Source organism: Sapajus apella, unplaced genomic scaffold, assembly GCF_009761245.1.
Source record: "Sapajus apella isolate SASKATOON/1434 unplaced genomic scaffold, GSC_monkey_1.0 scaffold35, whole genome shotgun sequence".
Taxonomy (NCBI): domain Eukaryota; kingdom Metazoa; phylum Chordata; class Mammalia; order Primates; family Cebidae; genus Sapajus; species Sapajus apella.
In genome coordinates this window covers 18,040,426-18,063,369 of record NW_022436975.1, presented here as the reverse complement: position 1 = coordinate 18,063,369, position 22,944 = coordinate 18,040,426, and the positions used below count along the sequence as shown (strand labels likewise).

Below are 22,944 nucleotides of genomic sequence, written 5' to 3'. Positions count from 1 at the left end.
GTAAACAAAATCTTTTAGTAATCTTTCCTTGTTGTTAGGAGGAACCTTCTGTTACTTGGATGTGTAACTTTATCGAATTTTTTGAAATTCTGAAGGCAGTACAGAATGAGTCTCTTCTTTCTCACCTTATGCCATAACCACACCTGTATCCCACCAAGGTTAAATTTGACTTATATCCCAAGAAATTTTTCATTTTTATAGCATTATTTGTTAAAATAGAAATTCTTATGAAATAGATAACTCAAAATAGGACTTAAACCTTAGGGATTTGTCATAAAACTTAGTAATTATGAGAGTACTATAGAACATTTTATTTTATATTTAGACGTGGTAGATTATCAATGGACCTATTACGAATTTGTTAAAATTCAAGATAGCCCCATTTCAATTGTCCAGGTACCTCAGTGGAGTGGCTAATATGTCATGACTAGCAGGTCATGAAAACTCAGCACCCTCTCCCCTCACCCTTATTTATTTGTAGAAGTCTGTTTGATAGAGGATCCACTTGCTTTCTTAGCCTGCTGTTGCTTGCCACTGTGGTACCTTGTTTCTCATCATATTCCATGTTCAGATTATGGGTAGATGCTAATTGTTAAAGAAGATGTGTGTGTTCTAGTTAGTGAAGGAGATGGAAAAGATCAGTAAACTTTGTCCATTGATGGCCTTTGATTTTCCTGCCTCATCCCAGGATTTGTATGGAGCTGCTATTTAGCTTACATTTTAAAATGTGGACCAGATGCAGTGGCTCACACCTGTAGTCCCAGCACTTTGGGAGGTCAAGGTGGGAGAATAGTTTGAAACCAGCCTGGGCAACATAGTGAGACCCCATCTCTTTGAACAAAAAGTTAACTGGACATGGTGGGCATGCCTCTAGCTCCTGCTGCTCATGAAGCTGAGGCAGGATTGCTTGAGCACAGAAGGCTGGGGCTATGGTGAGCCCTGATCACCCCACTGTACTCCGTCCTAGGTATATTTTATGACAAATCCCTAACATTTAGTTGAGACTCTCTGTCTTTAAAAACAACAACAAAAAAAATGTGCAGCACTATAATTTGTATAACACTGTGGTTAGAAAGAACATTTTGTGTGCATTCTCATTTGATTCTTCCAAAATTCTCTAGATTTAGGGATAAATAATTAAATTAGTCTCAAATATAGTCAGGCATCATTTAATGACAGGGATATGTTCTGTACAACACGTTACTAGGCAATTTCAGCATTGTGTGAACATCGTATCATGTACTTACACAAATCTAGATGGCATAGCCTATTGTTCCATGGGTACAATCTGCACAGCATGTAACTGTACTGAATACTATAGGCAGCTGTTAACACAATGATGTTTGTGTATCTAAACAGGCTGGGTGCAGTGGCTCACACCTATAATCCCAGCATTTCGGGAGGCTGAGGTGGGCTAATTACCTGATTTCAGGAGTTCAAGACCAGCCTGGCCAACATAGTAAAACCCCCTCTCTACTAAAAATACAAAAATTTGGCCAGGCACAGTGGCTCATGCCTATAATCCCAGCACTTTGTGAGGCCCAGGCGGGCGGATCATCTGAGGTCAGAAGTTCGAGACCAGCCTGGACAACATAGTGAAACCCCTTCTCTACTAAAAGTAAAAAAAACTAGTGGGGTGTGGGCACCTGTAATCATAGCTATTCAGGAGGCTGAGCCAGGGGAATCGCTTAAACCCAAGAGGCGGAGGTTGCAGTGAGCTACGAGTGCCACTTCACTCCAGCCCAGGCAACAGAGTGAGACTCTGTCTCAAAATAAAAATACGAAAATTAGCCAGGTGTGGTAACACACACCTGTAATCCCAGCCACTTGGGAAGGTGAGGCATGAGAATTGCTTGAACCTGGGAGGCGGAGGTTGCAGTAAGCTGAGATGGCACCACTGCACTCCAGCCAGGGTGACAGTATGAGACTCTGTCTCAAAAAAAAAAATATATATATATATATATGTATGTGTGTGTGTGTGTGTGTGTGTATATATATATATATATGTATGTATATATAAGCATAGAAAAGGTACAATAAAAACATAGCATAAAAGATAAAATTTGTAATAGGGCACTTACCATGAATGGAACTCACAGGACTGGAAACTGTTTTGAGTGAGTCAGTGAGTGGGTGGTGAGTGAATGTGAAGGAGGTCTAGGACATTACTATGCACTACTGTAGACTCTATGAACACTGTAAACTTAGGCTACTCTAAATTTATAAAAAAATACTTTTCTTCGATAAATTAACCATAGCTTACTGTAACTTTTTTCCTTTATAATTTTTAAAGTTTTAAAAAACTTTGACTCTTATATTACCACTTAGCTTAAAACACATTGTACAGCTGTACAAAAATATTTTCTTTATATCCTTATTCTATAAGCTTTTTTCTGTTTTTCTTTTTGTTTTTTACTTTTTAGACTTTTTTGTTAAAAACTAAGACATAGACACACATTTAACTAGGCCTACACAGGGTTAGGATCATCAATGTCTCTGTTGTCCACCTCCACATCTTACCCCACTGGAAGGTCCTAAGGGGAAGTAACACACATGGAGTTGTCATCTCCTATGATAACAATGCCTTCTTCCAGAATGTCTACTGAAGGACCTGCCTGAGGCTGTTTTCCAGTTAACTTTTAAAAAATTTATAAGTACAAGGAGTAACTTGCATTTAATGATAAGAAGTACAGTATAGTAAGTACATTAGTCATTAACGTAATTGTTTATCATTATATGACTGGAACTATGGTAGGTTTGTTTACACCAGCATCACCACAAATGTGAGTAAATTGTTGCCCTATGATCTAACGAAAGCTACAACTACAATGTCATAAGGCAATTGGAACTGCTCTATTATAATCTTAGGGGACCACTGTCTTATATGCAGTTCGTTGTTGACTGAAATGTCCCATCTGGCACATGACTATTCTTTTTCCCTACACGAGCTACTTAAGTATTGCTTTAGAAAAAAAAAAAAAGAGACTTTCTACAGTAAAAATCCTTGGAAACGATTTATCTCTGTGTTTACTTTGGGCCCTGGAAAAAACAGGATTGCCCATATCCACTTAACCCCAGCTATGAGAGGCAGCATCCAGGTACTTGGAGTGGGAGGAAATAAAAACTGAGCTCAGCAGATGGAGGACGAGAGAGCCTTGTTCCATTGCAAGGAGGGAAGTATGGGTTTAGCATCCAGTGGTCGAAACTCTGACAGGCAGCTCCTGTGGAAGACTTTATTTCCCAGGATTTTCTTTACTACCGTTTCTTTACCACTGCTAGGATTACACATTAGATATATTAGGGATCAAATAGACCAGTGTGAACTTGCTATAGGCCTGAAGTATTGTAATGTTATTTTACACATACTTTTAATAAAAATAATTGTTGAGAATCTGCTATGTATGAGGCATGTACTAAGTTTGGGGATAGCATGGCAGCAAATAAGTTCAGCTCTATTCCAGTCCTTATGGGAGCCTTTCAAAGAAAATTTTGTTCTGTTTTACTATCAAACTTTTAGAAATATAAGTGATTTCTAAATTAGAGGATGCCTGTATTTTCCCAGAAAAAGCAATAGAGAAAACATTAAAGTTTCTAATGATTATTAAAAGGTATTATATCAAGAAACAGTAAGGAATGTAGAAAGCAGTTTTGAGTTTCAGTTTTAGCACTTACTCAAAAGCTGGTCAATGTGATACTAAGCAATTTATTCAGCAAATGTTTATTGCTTGCCTCCCAGGCAGCAAGAAATGAAACACAGAACCCTCCCGTCATGGAGCTTATGCCTTAGTGGATTCGTTCTATAAATCCTTTTGTTTGGGGATGTTGCATGAATAAGGCTTCTAGTGTTGAATAAAAAGCCCCATAGTTCTATGAAAAAGATTTTCCAAAATCTAACTTTTGTTTTGTTCTTAGACTTGCTATATATGCATTTTCTTTTTTGGCTGTAGTACCACAAAATTAATATTCACTCAAATGATTATCTTTCTCAATTTGTAATTCCATTTACAGTTTTTTTATATATATACACTTTAAGTTCTGGGGTACATGTGCAGAATGTGCCGATTTGTTACATAGATATGCTATATATGCATTTTCTTTTTTGGCTGTAGTACCACAAAATTAATATTCACTCAAATGATTATCTTTTTCAATTTGTAATTCCATTTACAGTTTATATATATATATATATATACTTTAAGTTCTGGGGTACATGTGCAGAATGTGCAGGTTTGTTACATAGGTACGCACGTGCCATGGTGGTTTGCTGCAGCCATCACCGTGTCCCCTACATTAGGTATTTCTCCTAATCCTATCCCTCCTCTGTCCCCCAACACCCTGCTCTCCCTCCTTTAGGCCCCTCCCCCAACAGGCCCCATTGTGTGATGTTCCCTCCCTGTGTCCATGTGTACTCATTGTTCAACACCCACTTATGAGTGAGAACATGTAGTGTTTGGTTTTCTATTCTGTGTCAGTTTGCTGAGAATGATGGTTTCCAGCTTTTTCCATGTCCCTGCAAAGGACATGAACTCTTCCTTTTAAAAAAGGCTGTATAGTATTCTGTGGTGTATATGTGCCACATTTTCCTTATCTAGTCTATCATTGATGGGCATTTGGGTTTGTTCCAAGTCTTTGCTATTCTGAACAGTGCCACAATAAACATACATATGCATATGTCTTTATAATAGAATGATTTATAATCCTTTGGGTATATACCCAGTAATGGGATTGCTGGATCAAATGGTATTTCTAGTTCTAGATCCTTGAGAATTGCCACGATGTCTTCCACAATGGTTGAACTAATTTCCACTCCCACCAACAGTGTAAAAGCATTTTCTATTTCTCCGCATCCTCTCCAGCATCTATTGTCTCCTGATTTTTTAATGTTTGCCATTCTAACTGGCATGAGATGGTATCTCAGTGTGGCTTTGATTTGTATTTCTCTAATGACCAGTGATGATGAGCTTTTTTTCATATGTTTGTTGGCTGCATAAATGTTTTCTTTTGAGAAGTGTCTGTTCATATCCTTCCTCCACTTTTTGATGGGGTTATTTTTTTCTTGTAAATTTGTTTAACTTCTTCATAGATTCTGGTTATTAGCCCTTTGTCAGATGGGTAGATTGCAAAAATTGTTTCCCATTCTGTTGGTTACCGGTTCACTCGTAATGATGGTTTCTTTTGCTGGGCAGAAGCTCTTTAATTCAATTAGATCCCATTTGTCTATTTTGGCTTTTGTTGCCATTGCTTTTGGTGTTTTAGTCGTGAAATCCTTGCCCATGCCTGTGTCCTGAATGGTATTGCCTAGGTTTTCTTCTAGGGTTTTTATGGTGTTAGGTCTTATGTTTACATCTTTAATCTATCTGGAGTTAATTTTTGTATAAGGTGTAAGGAAGGGATCCAGTTTCAACTTTTGGCATATGGCTAGCCAGTTTTCCCAACACTATTTATTAAATAGAGAATCCTTTCTCCAGTTTGTTTTAATCAGGTTTGTTAGAGATCAGATGGTGGTGTAGGTGTGTGGCATTGTTTCTGAGGCCTCTGTTCTGTTCCATTGGTCTGTATCTCTATTTTGGTACCAGCACCATGCTGTTTTGATTGATTACTATAGTCTTGTAGTATAGTTTGAAGTCAGGTAGTGTGATGCCTCCAGCTTTGTTTTTTTGTGTTTTGTTTTTTGTTTTTGCTTAGGATTGTCTTGGCCTATCTGGGCTCTCTTTTGGTTCCATATGAAATTTAAGGTGGTTTTTTCCAATTCTGTGAAGAAAGTCATTGGTAGCTTGATGGGGATGGCATTGAATCTATAAATTACTTTGGTCAGTTTGGCCATTTTCACGATACTGATTCTTCCTGATGATGAGCATGGAATCTTTTTCCATTTGTTTGTGTCCTCTCTTATTTCCTTGAGCATTAGTTTGTAGTTCTCCTTGAAGAGGTCCTTCACATCCCTTGTTAGTTGTATTCCTAGGTATTTTAATCTCTTTGTAGCAATTGTGAATGGGAGTTCACTTACGATTTGGCTCTCTTTTATTGGTGTATAGGAATACTTGTGATTTTTGCACATTGATTTTGTATCCTGAGACTGCTGAAGTTGCTTATCAGCGTAAGGAAATTTTGGGCTGAGACGATGGGGTCTTCTAAATATACGATCATGTCGTCTGCAAATAGAGACAATTTGACGTCCTCTTTTCCTAATTAAATACCCTTTATTTCTTTTTCTTGCCTGATTGCCCTGGCCAGAACTTCCAATACTATGTTGAATAGGAGCGATGAGAGAGAGCATCCTTGTCTTGTGCCAGTTTTCAAAGGGAATGCTTGTAGTTTTTGTCCATTCAGTATGATGTGGCTGTGGGTTTGTCATAAATAGCTCTGATTATTTTGAGATACATTCCATTGATAACTAGTTTATTGAGAGTTTTTAGCATAAAGGGCTGTTGAATTTTGTTGAAGGCCTTCTCTTCATCTACTGAGATAATCATGTGGGTTTTGTCTTTGGTTCTGTTTATGTGATGGATTACGTTTGTAGATTTGCAGATGTTGAACCAGCCTTGCATCCTAGGGATGAAGCTGACTTGATCTTGATGCTTTATTCTGTGCTGTTGGATTGGGTTGTCAGTATTTTATTGAGGATTTTCGAATTAGTGTTCTTCATGGATATTGACTTTGAAATTTTCTTTTTTAGTTGTGTCTCTGCCAGGTTTTGGTGTTAGGATGATGGTGGTCTCATAAAATGAGTTAGGGAGGATTCCCTCTTCTTGTATTTTTTGGAATAGTTTCAGAAGAAATGGTACCAGCTCCTCTTTGTACCTCTGGTAGAATTCGACTGTGAACCCATCTGGTCCTGGACTTTTTTTGGTTGGTAGGCTATTAATTGCTGCCTCAATTTCAGACCTTGTTATTGGTCTGTTCAGGCATTTGACTTCTTCGGGTTTAGTCTTGGGAGTAAGTGTCCAGGAATTTATCCATTTCTTCTAGATTTACTGGTTTATTTGCATAGAGGTGTTTATAGTATTCTCTGATAATAATTTGTATTTCCGTGGGATCAGTGGTGATATCCCCTTTATCATTTTTTATTGCATCTATTTGATTCTTCTCTCCTTTATTAGTCTGGCTAGCAGTCTATCTATTTTGTTGATCTTTTCAAAAAACCAGCTCCTGGAATCATTGATTTTTTTTTTTTAAGGATTTTTTTGTGTTTTTGTCTCCTTCAGTTCTGCTCCAATCTTAGTTATTTCTTGTGTTCCACTAGCTTTTGAATTTGTTTGATCTTGCTCCTCTAGTTCTTTTAATCGTGACGTTAGGGTGTTGATTTTAGATCTTTCCTCTTTTCTCATGTGGGCATTGAGTGCTATAAATTTCCCTCTACATACTGCTTTAAACGTGTCCCAGAGATTCTGGTATGTTGTGTCTTGGTTCTCATTGGTTTCGAAGATCATCTTTATTCAATTTACAGTTTGTAAATGCTACAGTGGTGAGGTAAGAGTAAAGGAAAAGTAAAATAAAGAAAAAGTTTACGGCCAAGACCTTTAGAGGTTTTTTCCCCTGAATGATGTATCCTGAAGGAACCTGTTGTTTTTACAACTTAAATTTTTTATAACCCAGTGTCATGTGTTAATTTCAGACTAGTTTTAAGCATTCTGTTTTTAGTAGCTTTCTGAACTGTAAAAACTATTTTAGGAGAAGTATGCTTTTTTGTATTATAGCTTTCTGATTACGTTTTGTCATTTTAGGGGTTTAACAGTAATGTTTGAAATAATGAAAACATATGGCCACACTTACGAAAAACACTGGTGGCAGGATTTATTTAGAATTGTTTTCAGAATCTTTGACAATATGAAATTGCCAGAACAACAGACAGAGGTAAGAGGACACACAATTTCCATTTAGCTTAGTTAAGTTAAAAGAGTCTCAGTATTATCCCCCAATACATTTTAGTGTTTCAAATTATGTACAGACAAGAATTCCTAGAAATTTTTTCTTTAAGGCATGAGGATATAATAGTATATCTTTATAAATAAGAACACTGGCTGGGCACAGTGGCTCACGCCTGTAATCTCAGCACTTTGGAATGCCAAGTGGAGGTGGATCATCTGAGGTTAGGAGTTCGAGACCAGCCTGGCCAACATGGTGAAACCACATCTCTACTAAAAATACAAAACTTAGCCAGGTATGGTGGCGGGCACTCATAATCCCAGCTACTTGGAAGGCTGAGGCAGGAGAATCGTTCGAACCTGGGACGTGGAGGTTGCAGTGAGCTGAGACTGCACCATTACACTCCAGCCCGGGTGACAGACAAGAGCCAAACTCCGTCTCAAAAAGAAAAAAACTATGTGGAGGATAGAACTTAATTGATAAATTTATTTTTGTTTTGTTTCGTTTTCAGTATTTTTCTTGACCTTTCCATTTCTTTTCCTCATTTTGACAGTCATAAGTATAAAACATTAGTAACTTTTTCTTTAGTATTATATAGTGATTTTTTTGCATTGAATAAAGAATACAAAGTAAATTTTATTTTATTTATTTCAACATATTTTACTATGAACCAGTTACAGTATATATTTTAGGAAATGTGTCAAGAGACCTGCACATTTTCCCCTTTTGTTTCATATAGCAGAATTAAATGCAGACTTCTGTGATTATTTTTTATGGGTTTGAAAAAAATAAAGAAATTACAGTTATTTTGTATAGCCCTTCTTTTATGGTATTTTCAGATAACCATACTTCAGGAAAGCCATTTTTATTTTAAACCTATGCTAGCCCCATTTGGATAAATTCTTACCTCTTTCTTCTTTATTTCCCTTTAATGTTCTGTCATATTCTAGAGCAAGGCCAGCTGTTGCTATTCATGCACTTTGAAAAGTTATAATGTTAATATCAAGATGATATGGTGATAGTTTTTTTAAATATGCAAAACAAATAGTGTCAAAAATAGTTAAATTATTATATACATGGGTGGTTATGGGGTAATGAAGAGTAATTGATACCAGATTTTAAGTTGAAGTGACTGTAACGTTCTAGAGGGAATTCAGTGTTCGAAAAGGAAGACTAACAGCCTTATGTTTTAAATATGAAAACATTTGTGTGTATGTGTGTGTGTGTGTGTGTGTGTGTTTATTTTTTAATCATAGTAGTTGATGAATGGCATGATGTTCATTTAACAACTTTTTTCCCCAGAAAGCTGAATGGATGACAACAACTTGCAATCATGCACTTTATGCAATCTGTGATGTGTTCACTCAGTATTTAGAAGTACTCAGTGATGTACTTTTGGATGATATTTTTGCTCAGCTCTACTGGTGTGTGCAGCAAGGTAGGTCAATACCAGATATGTGACACAAAGTGTTAAATGTGTCCCTGGTAATATATAAATGAGTTGCTCTTTTCTTTCCTAGACAATGAGCAGTTAGCACGATCTGGTACAAACTGTTTAGAGAATGTTGTTATTCTGAATGGTGAAAAATTTACCCTAGAAATCTGGGATAAAACTTGCAACTGCACACTGGATATCTTCAAAACCACAATCCCACACGCGTAAGAAGATTTTATACAACTTTACATTTATATTTCTATGTTGGATGTGTTGGAGAGTGACTAGTAATTAAAAGTTTGATAGTGACTAGTGATTTCTCATAACAGAAATCCTTTTACGCTTGTCTTACTGTTTCATAGATTTAGATTTATTACAAAACAAACTCTTCTAAACTATAACAGACAAATGAATTATTTGTAAACCAAAACCTTTTGTCTGTTTATCCAAAATTATTTGTAAACCAAAACCTTTTGTCTGTTTATCCAAACTTTGAAGTAATTATGCTGACTTTTATAAGATTTTATTTATTCATATCAAACCATGCAGTGGTTTTGAGTTGGAAAAAAAAAAAAATCTTGGCCTATGTTTCAGTTACTGAGGATTTAATAATCTAAGGAAATATGTTTTCACATATTATATTTCATATTTTATAACAGCTTGTCATCTTTCTCCAAGGGATGAGTTTGAAATGGAATTATAGTGAAATTGTTTATTATTATTTTTTTTTTTTGAGATGGAGTTTCGCTCTTATTGCCCAGGCTGGAGTGCAATGGCATGATCTCAGCTCACTGCAACCTCCACCTCCCGGGTTCAAGTGATTCTCCTGCCTCAGCCCCCCGAGTCGCTGGGATTACAGGCATGTGCCACCATGCCTGGCTAATTTTGTATTTTTAGTAGAGATGAGGTTTCTCCATGTTGGTCAGGCTGGACTGGAACTCCCGACCTCAGGTGATCCGCCCGCCTTAGCCTCCCAAAGTGCTGGGATTACAGGCATGAGCCACCATGCCTGGCTAGTGAGGTAGTTTTTATCAGTGAGGAAGCTAAAACATTGTCTTGCTAAATGACTTATCATGGTAGTGCCTGGATGACTTGAAGGACAGACTGGAACTTACTTTTCAGCTTACCCCCAGGAGCTCTCTGTTGTGCACATGGTTTTACCTTACATCTACAATTTTTACATTTACAGGTAGATTCTTATTTAGAGCATCTTATTGAATAGATACATGGGTATGCACTGGCACAAAACTGTATATGAAAATCATCAATCCAGATTTTTAAGCTTCATGAACTTTTTGTTGACATGAATTAAATATGTTTTTTTTGTTTGTTTGTTTTTGTTTTTGTTTTTTTTTTGAGATGGAGTTTCACTCTTGTTGCCCAGGCTGGAATACAGTGGCACAGTCTCGGTTCACTGCAGCCTCCACCTCCCAGGTTCAAGCGATTCTCCTGTCTCAGCCTCCCAAGTAACTGGGATTACAGGCGCCTGCCACCACGCCTGGCTAATTTTTGTATTTTTAGTAGAGATGGGGTTTCACCATGTTATCCAGGCTGACCTTGAACTCCTGGCCTCAGGTGATTTGCCTGCCTCCCAAAGTGCTGGGATTACAGGCATGAGCCACCACATCCAACTCCTGTGTTTGTATTCCTATAATCTCCTTGTGAGAATCCAAATCAGTAGTACATAGGAAGTCAAAAGAAACACACCCCTAAGAAAGCAGTCTCTTGGTAGGACTGCACTAAAATGATACATAGTAATCTCTTTGTCCTGTTTGTTCCAACTATTGGATAATTTTTTTTTTGGTTCACTCTTTTATTGGAGCAATGTGAGTTACTAACAAATGATATGTGTCTGTCACAGTTTATCTGTGACCCTTATGTCAAAGATAGTATAAATTATTGCTTAGCTGTTGTCTTTCTTTACAAAAACCAATTGTGCTGTACATTCTTTTTGGTAAGCACTGCTTCTGTTTTAATTTACTGAATTATACACTCAGGAACCTTAAAGAGCATGTAACAAAAAATCTTGATAGAAATATCTATACCAGAGCTTTTTTCATATTGAATTGAAATAATCTATTTGCCATATATCTGCAGAAGCTCCTGTTTCTCAGAAACTAGAACTCGGTCCTTAATTATGTTTTTATCCTGAGCACCTGATTCAGTAGTAGCAAGTTCATTTCTCATTTGGACTGAATTTTTATTTTTTGTACTTTAAAAGAATCTAAAGTATTTTATAAATATTTTTAGTTTTAATTTTATGAATTTTTTTAAAAATTTGAGATGCAGTCTCACTCTGTTACCCAGACTGGAGTGCAGTGGCGTGATCTGCAACCTCTCACCCGCAGATTCAGGCAATTCTCCTGCATCAGCATCTTGAGTAGCTGGGATTACAGATGAGCGTCACCAGCTAATTTCTGTATTTTTTAGTAGAGACGGGGCTTCACCATGTTGGTCAGGCTGGTCTTGAACTCCTGACCTCATGATCCTCCAGCCTCAGCCTCCCAAAGTGCTGGGACTACAGGTGTGAGCCACCACACCTGGCCAATTTTATGAATATCTTTTGAGAAGTCTCTGTGAAAAATATTTGATGACATTTATGTTTAGGGAAAGGAGGTTTTAACTTTTTAAAACATATTAGTTTTTTTTTTTAATGCAAAACTGTAACAGATTACCCTTTTAATTATATTAAATGCCACTTAATTGTTTTCTAAAAATACATATTTTAAACTTTCTACTAGTCTTTCAGGAAATTGCTCTTAGCAGTAGTCAAAGATGGAATGTGTAGTTGGTATATTGATGTTACATTTCTTGTGCCCATTTCAAAATATGCTGGATGTGGCATGTGGCACAGCCTCCTAGTGATTGATGTGGTTTTGATATCTTAAAGGCTCTTAACCTGGCGACCCACTTCTGGAGAAACTGCCCCCCTACCTCCATCTCCTGTAAGTGAAAAGCCATTGGTAAGTTTTAGTCAATAAAGTATATTGAAATTAGTTATTTGTGATGAGTAATTCTATTATGGTCAAACTCTTATATGTAAGTGTCTTAGTTCATTCCTGCTGCTATTAAAAAATACCTGAGACTGGATTATTTATAAATAGAAATTTATTTTTTTGCAATTACGAAGGCTGGGAATTGTATGATCAAGATGTCTGATGAGAGCTGCTCTCTGCTTCCACGATAGCACCTTGTTGCTGCATTCTCACGTGGTGGGACATTCTCACATGGTGGGAAGGAGGAGGGACAGAAAGGGGCCTAGCCAGTTTCCTCCAGCCCTTTTTTAAGGCACTAATTCTCATGGCTTACTTACCTCCTAAAATCTCTACCTGTTGATACTGTTGTGTTGGGGATTGAGTTTCATTATGAATTTAGGAGGGAAGAGAAACATTCATATCATTTCAGTAAGTTCAGCTGTTTTAAGAAGATGACATAAATTTGGTTGAGAATTTTGAGGTTAATTCTGTGGTAAATTTCACAGACAATATGTCTCTCTGTTAAGTGCCATGAAGGGAGTATTTAAAATTTTTTTTTTTTAAAGATGGGGTTTCACCATGTTGGCCAGGCTGGTCTTGAACTCCTGACCTCAGGTGATCCACCCACCTCTGCCTCCCAAAGTGCCAGGATTACAGGTGTGAGCCACCGCACCCGGCCTTTAAATTACTTTTTAATAGGACATAGAGCAAAATGATTTTTTCAGGGTTGTGAGAGAAAGGTGCCATATTACCTAGCTATCTCCATGCAAAGCTGAAGATATTGTTGATTAGTATTTAAACTTTTTATATAATTTCACCTTATAGAAAAGTAACACCAAACAGTACAAAGGATTCTAATATAAACTTCACCCAGTGTATTGGTTTCTTAGGTCTACCATAAAAAATTACCACAAACTTGGTGGCTTAAAACTACTGAAACTTTTTATTTCATGGTTCTAAAGACCACAGTCCCAAATCAAGGAGTTAGCAGGGCTACGTTCCCTCCAAAGGTTCTGAGGGAAAATTCTTATTAGCTTCTTCCAGCTTCTGGTGGCTGTTGACAACCTTTGGCATTATTTGGCTTCCTCACATATCACTCCAATCTCTGCCTCTATCTGTCTGTAGCCTTCCTCACTGTGTGTGTGTGTTAAATCTTTCTCTCTCCTTTTTGTTTTATGAAGACATTATTCATTGGATTTAGGGTTTACCTGAAATCCAGGATGATCTCATCTCAAGATACTTAATTACATCTGAAAAGACCTTATGTCCAAGTAAGGTAACATTTGCAGGTATCAAGGGTCAGGACTTGGACATACCTTTTAGGGGACAATATTCATCCCACTACAGTCTACCCACTGACACCTGAAAACTCATGTCCATCCTGTTGGCAAAAGATGATCACCCCATTCTGAGGTCCCCAAAAGTCTAAACTCAATACAGCATCAACACTATGTCCAAAATCCCATCTAAATATCATCAAAAGTCCCTAATCTGATCATCTCAGACATCTTAATTAGGAATGGGCGACACTCAGAATATGATTTATTCTGGGGCAAAATTCATCTCCATCTGTGGACCTGTGAACCTAGAAAACAGGTTAGTAACTTTTAAAATACAGTAGTGGGACAAGCCTAAGATAGACATTCTCATTGAAAAAGGAGAAATTGGAAGGAACAAAAGATCACCAGTCCTAAGCAAGGTTGAAACTTAGCAGGGACAATTCCATTGAGTTTTAAGGCCTGAGAATAATTCTGTGTGGCTTGATATTCTGCCTTCTGGGGTCATGGCTTGCTTCTTTGGGCCTGAGCCCTGCGCTCTCAGTTGTTCTTCTTTTTCATAAAAGTTAGCACATTTGCACCTCTGTTGACCCATTTGCTGCCTGTAGAATCCTAGAAGTCAGCCTCCCTTCATCTTATTGTTTCTGTCCCTTTCATTCTAGGCTGGCCCTATGTCTGCTGGTACATCACTCTCAAAATCCTTGTGGGGCTTCTGTATGTGTTAAGAGAAACCATGCTATTTAAAAAGAGGGCAATCCACACATCTTTCTGGTTAGACCTGTTATGTTCCTGGTTTCTGCTGAGATGGCTGATCGAATCCACTAGACATATACCTAATCTCTTTGGCAAAAACTGGTCCAGCTGTAGCCTTGCCCTTCTCTCCAAAGCATGCCTTCCTAACTATTCATTTCCTAATTGTAGCATCCTTTTCAATCTGAATAGGCCAAGATCTTCTCAAATCATCAAGTACTAGTTTCTTTTTCTTAACAGTTCTTTCCTCAATATATCTTGTGCTTGCAGTGTACTGTAAACAGCAAGGATAAACCAGGCCACACCTTCAGCACTTTGCTTGGAAATCTCAACTACATATCTAAGTTCATCACTTAGAACTCTGCTTTCCACCCAACAATTCAGCCAAGTTTTCTGCCACTTTACAATAAGGATCACCTATCAGTATCTAATAATATGTTCTTGATTGCCTTATAAGACCTCACCAGAAGCACCTTTTGAGATTCATATTTGTACCAGTAGTCTCTTTCATGGCTGTAGATGTGTTCTCTAAGATGGTAGAAGCTTTCTCTCATACATCGCACTTCCATGTGGATCCTCACCAGAACCACATTTGACATCCATATTTTTACCAACAGTCTCCTCGGGGCAATCTGGGTATTTTCTATCATGTGTCTCAAAACTCTTCCAGCTTCTACCATTGCCCAGTTCCAAAGCTACTTCCACATTTTTAGATGTTTATTACAGCCACATTCCATTTGTGGTATCAAAATCTTTATCAGGGCCAGAAAAACAAAACCAGCAAGAGATATAAAAATAGATTTAAGGAACTGGCTTATGTGATGTTGGAGGCTAACAGGCTTGAAATTTTGTAGGGCAGGCTGGAAACCCTTTAGCCAGTGCTGAAGCTGCAGTTCACAGGCAGGAAACCTGTTTTGTTCAGTTTTGAAGGCCTTCAACTGATCGGACAAGGCCCATCTAGATTATTGAAGATAATCTCCTTAAAGTAAACTGACTATAAATGTTAACCACATCTATAAAATACTTTCATTGCAACACCTGGAATTGTATTTAATTGAATTGTTAGTCCTTTGACTTAAGTATCTGGCTTAAGTATATAGGATATTGGTACTGTGTTGTAGCCAGATTGACACAAAAGTAATCATTACACCAAGCTTCTCCAAATGTTATCATTTTACATTTGTTTTTACCAACCCCTGCTTTCCTCCCTCTTTTTATCTTGCTACCCCGCCTCCCACACAACACAATTTTCTGAATTCTTTAAAAGTAATTTGTAAATATAATGCCAATTTATCCCAACAATCAGAAAATTATTTTTGGAACAATACTCTTATTTAATCTACAGATCTTTTCAAATTTATACTGTTCCTCCCAATAATACCTTTTTGAATTTTAAACCCAGGAGACTGTAAAGTGGCAGACTAATGCCCACTGACTGGATTTGTCCCACACAATTTTTAACTTTCTGAACACATTTTCAACAGTTAAAACTTCAATTTCACAGAAAAATCTCATTCTGAATTGCCATTGAGAACTGTGACATCTAGTACTGAGCCCATGGTGCTCCATGACTCTGTGTGCTGACACTGTCCATTCAGCACAGACCCCGCTATTGGGACATCAAAAAAATTATCCTCATTTACACTGGTTTGTGAAAAAAAATTGAGAAAACAGTGTACCTAACATCTAAAACTTCCTCTAATAAGAGCAAGGCTTTTAAATCCCCAATTTTGTGATCTAGTTTTTGTGCAGCTTTAGTTTTCTGGGGAGAACATTTTAGAAATCACCAGAGTGTTCAAGAGGGCCAGTGACCAAATATATTTAAAACCAGTGCTTTCATTTATCTTCAGTAAGATAATACATTTTTAATTCTGAGAACTGAGTAATCTCTTCCTTAAAATACACTTAAGTCCGAGCTAACATATTGTTTTGATCATAACTATTTCTGGTAACACAGGCCCATCTTCCTTTCCTACATGCAGATAAGGTTGCTGCAGGCTGGGACTGTTAGGTCAGAATAACAAGAGCTAAGCACTGTTCCTAAAACCAGGCTCTCTCCTCTCTGAGTATGCTGTCCCTTTATAATGAAAGAAAGCTCGAGGAGTAGTAGGGTCAGCTGCCATTTATTGCCCAACACTGTGCTGCTAGTGTTTTGGATTTATTATTTCTAGTTCTTAACAACCTGCAAGGAAAGTGTGTTATCTCTTCGTAGATCAGAAAACCTCACCTCGGGAAATTAACCATTTTTCCAAGATTATACTCTTTGTAATACCAGAGCCTTAATCTTGTGTAGGTCTGTTGGACTCTAGCATCCAGCTTCTCTTCATGATATGACACTCCTAGACAGTCACCTTCATACTGTTCTTTCTAGTCCCTGGGTCTATGGGTGACAGAAGATCCTTTTCTAAATTTACCCCTGCAAAAAGTGTCCCTGGGCTCAGCCCCTCCTCTCTGCCAAGTATGTGCTCTGTTTAAATTTCATGAACACTTGTGGGTATTGCTGACTAGTTTCTCTACACATTGAAGTTTCACATTTTTATTTGTTGCTGTTGGATGGTATCAAACCTGAGCCCAGTGAGGGTAAGAAAGTCAGCTTTTCTTTATGTACAGGTAATTTTAAATAATTTTCTCATTGTGTTATAACTGTAACGTGTAAAACATCGTTTTCAAAGGGACATAATATAATTTTTAAAAATAGCATTATAGAAAATATCTTCACCCATAAACTTTATTAACCATACTTACAATAATTTTTTTTATTAGGATACAATATCACAGAAGTCTGTAGATATTCACGATTCTATTCAGCCAAGATCTGTAGATAACAGACCACAAGCACCACTGGTTTCTGGCTCTGCTGTTAATGAAGAAGTCAGCAAAATTAAATCTACAGCAAGTGAGTTATTTCTCTAAATAAAAATAAATTAGTGTTTTATTTAGGAAAGGGACAACAATTTTGGCTTTACTTTTATTATTAACAAGCATATACTATAATTGTATCATCACCTCTTTACTGTGCTTACCCTAATTTGGACACCCTCTGATAGATAGATGCCCTCTTACAGAAGGTCAAGAACTCTGCTAATACCTGAAATGTCAAGTTTTTCCACCAATAAGCACCTGAGTCTTCTCTCTCCATCCCCTTCTGCATGCCAACCAACCCCATGTTCTCTCTGCAAAAGTAAGGCCTGGCATGCCTTACTCTACCCATCTGCACGGGGAAGTAGTGAGGAACTGTTGCCTTCTAAGCAGGAACACCTCACTTGTTGTTGTTGTTTCTGTGTTTTTTCTTTTTCTTTTTTTTTTTGTTTTTGAGACAGAGCCTCACTCTGTCACCCAAGCTGGAGCGTGATCTCAGCTCACTGCAGCCTCAACCTCCTAGGCTTAAGCGATCCTCCCACCTCACCCTCACGAGTAGCTGGAACTACAGGCATGCCTCATCATGCCCACCTAATATTTTATATTTTTGGTAGGGACCAGGGTTTTGCTATGTTGTTCAGGCTGGTCTTGAACTCCTGAGCTCAGGCCATCCGCCTGCGTCAGCTTCCCAAAATGCAGGTATTACAGGTGTGTGCCATCACATCTGGCCAGGAGCACCCTACTTTTTAAGAAGCAAGCCTTCTCTCTCCACATTGCTCCTCAACCTTAGTCGGCCTGTGCCCATTCCCTCACTGCCGCCCACACCCCTATCTTCACACAGGAATACACAGGTCACCTGTATTCCTTCCCTCACCTTTTCACAAATAAGAGGAACCCTTCACTTTTTTACTGTATTGATTCAGTTTCATTTGCTGAAGGAAAATTATAACACCTAGAAAAGACCACAGCCTCCTTACAGGAAAACAGGACAGCTTTGAGAACTTTTTAAAAACTGAGGTGAAATTTACATAACAGAAGTAACCATATTCAAGTGAATAATTCAGTGGCATTTGGTACATTCACAGCCACTACCTCTGTCTAGATCCAAAGCATTTTCCTCACTCCTAAAGGGAGCCTCCCCACCCATAACTGTTACACAGCCGTTTCCTCTTCTCCCCTCCCCAGCCCCTGGCAGCCACTAATCAGCTGTGTTTGTGAATTGTCTATTCTGCATATTTCATATAAATGGGATCATACAAAATATAAGCTTTTGTGTCTGTCTTCTCTCACAATGTTTTCAAGACTCATCATGTTGTAGCATGAATCAGTAATTCATTCCTTTTTATCAGTAATAGTCCACCAAATGTATAGACCACATTTCGTTTATCCATTTGTCTGGTGAGGGACATTTGTTTGTTTCACCTGCAGTTGTCATGAATAGTGCTGCTACAAACTGTTATGTACAAATATCATTTGAATACCTGTTTTCAGTTCCTTTTTGTTATCTACCCAGGAGTGGAATTGCTAGCTTGTATAGGGCGATTCTATGTTTAACTTCTTGAGGATCACCACCAAGCAATTTTCTATAGCCAGTGGCTGCATACATTTCTACCAGCAATTCCGGTGTTACCACGTCTTTGCCAACGCCTTTTTTGTTGTTATTAAATGACAACCATCCTAGTGGATGAGAAGTTGAACCTCATTGTGGTTTTGGCTGGCATTTCCATAATTATTAGTGGTGTTAAGCATCATTTCATGTGCTTGTTGGCCATTTGTATATCTTATTTGGAGAAATTTTTATTCATGTTCTTTGCCTGTTTTTAAATTTTGATGAAGTCCAATTTTTCTTTTTTCTTTTATTAGCCATGGCTTTGGTGTCATTGTCAGAGTCCAAGGTCATGAGAATTTCCCCCTTTGAAGTTTTACTTTTTTTGTTTTGTTTTTTGAGACAGAGTCTTACTCTGTCGCTAAGGCTGGAGTGCAGTGGTGCGATCTTGTCTGACTACAACCTCCACCTCCCAGGTTCAAGTGATTCTCCCGCCTCAGCCTCCCTAGTAGCTGGGATTATAGCCACATGCCACCATCCCTGGCTAATTTTTGTATTTTTAGTAGAGACAGGGTTTTGCCATGTTGACACTAGGCTGATCTCAAACTCCTGGCCTCCACTGATCCACCTACCTCAGCTTCCCAAAGGGCTAGGATTACATGTGTGAGCCACCACGCCTCGCCTATGAAGTTTTATTCTTTTCGCACTTTTATTTAGGTTATTGATCCATTTTGATTTAATTTTTTTCCGGGAATTTTTTAATCCTAGGTGCTTACAGTTCTTGAGAGAAGATAGGCTTTGTTATATCCTACTGGAAAGGAGCTTCTTTGTTCAGTCACTGTATTTTGCTAATTTCTTAAAGGGGAAATAGGTGGTATTGAGTGGCCTGGTTTCATTTTTCATTCCTGATCTCCAAAGAACAGAATGGTTCATATAGGAATCCTTTGCAGCTTCAGTCTGCACTGAGAAAGGCCAGGAGGACAGAATAGTGAGTGGCTTTTTTCACTCTCAGCCTCAAGGCTGAATTTAAACACACTTAGCTTTGTGAGGGTAGGACTTGGTCTTCCCACAGTGGAAAGTGTACACATGGCTACTCTGAGACTGTCCTTTTTCCTGGGGCAAGGGTTCTGCTTTCCTGCCACCATCAGCTGTCAATTCAGACTGCATCCTTAGGCCAGACATTCCACTCTTGCTCCCCTGGAAGACTTTTAGGCAAGGTTCATCCTGGATCTGTTGACTCAGAACAGGTAAAGCTGGAGGAATAACAAGCGGCTACCCTGCTCCCATGTGCTCTTTTCTTTAGTGGATAAGTTGTGGTTCCCCTGTTAGATGGGGAGGCCAACTGCCATCCGACTCTCCAACTCAGTAAAAAGAATCAAAGCACAAACCAGCCTCATTCTTTCTACACCACTGCTCCGTCAAGTTGATTCAGTGCCTGCAGTCCCACGTAGTTAAAATCTGCTTCGCATTGCTCTCTGTTGTGTGGACAATGAAATGGTCAACTAATATAACCCTAGCAGTGTCAGGCCTTGTCATGACTAAAATTTGTCCAAACAGATACTGTCTTCAAAAGTGCTCCTGGTCCTTGCTAGTGAGACTGTAGCCAGTAAGTATGAAGAGCTTCGAATCCCAGTTGAGAGTAAGACTGTCTGAGTCTCTGCTGGAAGCTCTTAACATCCCTGAAAAACTCATGTTGGAACTGATGAAAATAGGTCTCTTAAAACCTCCATCTGCTGCTGAGTCCCTTCTGGAGTCCAGGTGCTACTAGGAGTCTCTTGCCCCAGGGACTAAGATGTTTTTCTGACTTGAATAAGGGAGTGAATGGATGACTGCCCGTGCCACTGTCACTGTAATAAAGGACTAAGAAGGAAGAGATAACCTTAGGACTCACAGGTCTCTTTGTTTTTTTTAACTCAAGATGTAGTCCTAAGAACTAAATGTTAAATAGAATAGTGTTTATGAAAAGTCTATGGAAAGGAGGCTTCATTAATGACCTCAATAAGGATAAATTTAAGTCAGTTATTTTTCCACCCCCCAAAATCCCTAAAACATGAATTTATCTTCCATACATTAGTGCTAGAAAAGGGAATTTGTAGTAAAGTGTTTTTCATAGTAGAAAGAAATAGGGATTATAAGTCACCCAGCATTGGGGCCATTGCCCCAAGACTGCCTAGTAGGCAACTCCCTTTGGGCAGTTGTCTGCCTCCTGGAAAACTTCCTGCCAAAGCTGCCCCTGAGAATCTGGGATGGAGGTGTGGTGATATGTTCTGGGTCCCCTGGGCCACGTGGCAACAGCGTCTCAGAAGTTGAGTCCTGTTTTCTAACCTTGTGCTGCTACATTGCTTAGCTACTTAGCTGGCATGATCAGACAACTGGAGCACTCTCATGACTGTGTCCACATGGGCCAGCGGACTGTCAGAAACGCCCTGTTGAACAAATGTGTTCAGGATAGAGGGATGTGGCTGTGTATAGCTGATGAGGGGAATACTGGTGGCACTTTTGTTACTTTGAAGTTTGGTTACTTTTGAAGTAATGTGTTCAGCCTAACATTTTTTTTTTTTTTTTTTTTTGATACGGAGTCTCACTCTGTCACCAGGCTGGAGTGCAGTGGCACGATCTCGGCTCACTGCAACCTCCGCCTCCCAGGTTCAAGTGATTGTTCTGCCTCAGCCTCCCAAGTAGCTGGGACTACAGGTGCATACCACCACACCTGACTAATTTTTGTATTTTTAGTAGAGACAAGGTTTCACCATATTGGCCAGGCTGGTCTCGAACTCCTAAACTCGTGATCTGCCCGCCTTGGCCTCCCAAAGTGCTGAGATTACAGGTATGAGCCACTGTGCCTGGCCCCTGCCTAACTTTTACAGACTTCTTTGCTGATGGATCTCTTTGAAAATAAGAGGTAATTTCAGCCACAACTATGAATCTGGGTCCAAATAAAACATGTGCTGTGGCCAAACCACAGTATTGCATAGGTTCATCCAGAGTCTTGGCTGCCCTCACTTCCTGTCTCACATTGATCTGTTCTGTTATTTTCTTATGTCATAGGTTTTCATACAACCTATTTTCTTTTTTTAAATTTTATTTATGTATTTATTTATTTTTGAGATGGAGTCTTGCGCTCTTGCTCAGGCTGGAGTGCGGTGGCATGATCTCAGTTCACTGCAACCTCCGCCTCCTGGGTTCCAGCAATTCTTCTGCTTCAGCCTCCAGAGTAGCTGGAATTACAGGCATACGCAACCATGCCTGGTGAATATTTTTGTAGCTTTGTAGAGATGAGGTTTCACCATGTTGGCCAGGCTGGTCTTGAACTCCTGACCTCAGGTGGTTCGACTGCCTTGGACAGTGCTAGGATTACAGACGTGAGCCACCATGCCCGGCCCCTTTATTCCCTATTTTCAAAGGTTGGACTTGGGTTTACAGTTAATATTTTAATTTTAGATTTTTATCCATTTGTTACATTTTTGTTAAAAATAACTTGAATCTTTTTAAAAAAATTTTTAGCAGGAACATCTTGAACATATTCATTGTTCTGAATCAGAGGTGTCTAATCTTTCGGCTTCCCTGAGCCACATTGGAAGAATTGTCTTGGGCCACTCATAAAATACACTAACAATAACTGATGAGCTTTAAAAAAAAGCCTCATGATGTTTTAAGAAAGTTTATGAATTTGTGTTGGGCTGCATTCAAAGCTGTCCTGGGCCACATATGGGCTGTGGGTTGGACAAGCTTGTTCTAAATCATATAGGGCACTTGTCTTTTAAAAATTACTTTTCTAAGGCTTTTCTGAATATCAGTTAAACTTTTACTGAGTAGTGCCTGTGTGCAAAAGCAGTATGTCCTTCTCAGTGTGATATGTGAATACATATTAATGTTTCCTTAGCATTGTAATGTCATGGAAATTATAAAGGATTCAAAATAATTTTTTGTTTGCATGTGCATTGATGGGGTTTCCTCACAGAATTTCCAGAACAAAAATTGTTTGCTGCCCTGTTGATTAAATGTGTTGTGCAGCTGGAACTCATCCAGACTATCGACAACATTGTCTTCTTCCCAGCCACAAGTAAGAAGGAAGATGCGGAAAACTTAGCTGCAGCCCAGGTAAGGAGACGGGAGGACAGCTGCTTTTTTTGTGTAAGGAGGAAGTTAGCTATAACAGTCTGGGCTGTAGAGTCAGGCTACAGAATTAATTTGAGGGGCCTTCATTATACAGATGTCCTTTTAAACCATGAGACT

The 22,944-nt window shown here is 38.6% G+C and overlaps 1 protein-coding gene across 2 annotated transcripts in view; it reads left to right on the top strand.

The window, feature by feature from the left end:
* Nucleotides 1-22,944, top strand: part of ARFGEF1 (ADP ribosylation factor guanine nucleotide exchange factor 1) — a 151,507-nt gene that overhangs the window by 121,166 nt on the left and 7,397 nt on the right. The window contains exons 30-35 of one of the 2 annotated variants that reach the window (XM_032296263.1): nt 7,725-7,854; nt 9,169-9,304; nt 9,387-9,525; nt 12,192-12,264; nt 17,067-17,199; nt 22,670-22,809. In XM_032296263.1, coding sequence (XP_032152154.1) covers nt 7,725-7,854; nt 9,169-9,304; nt 9,387-9,525; nt 12,192-12,264; nt 17,067-17,199; nt 22,670-22,809 — 751 coding nt within the window. The remainder of the gene's footprint in view (nt 1-7,724; nt 7,855-9,168; nt 9,305-9,386; nt 9,526-12,191; nt 12,265-17,066; nt 17,200-22,669; nt 22,810-22,944) is intronic. The other variant, XM_032296264.1, reaches the window with a different exon arrangement.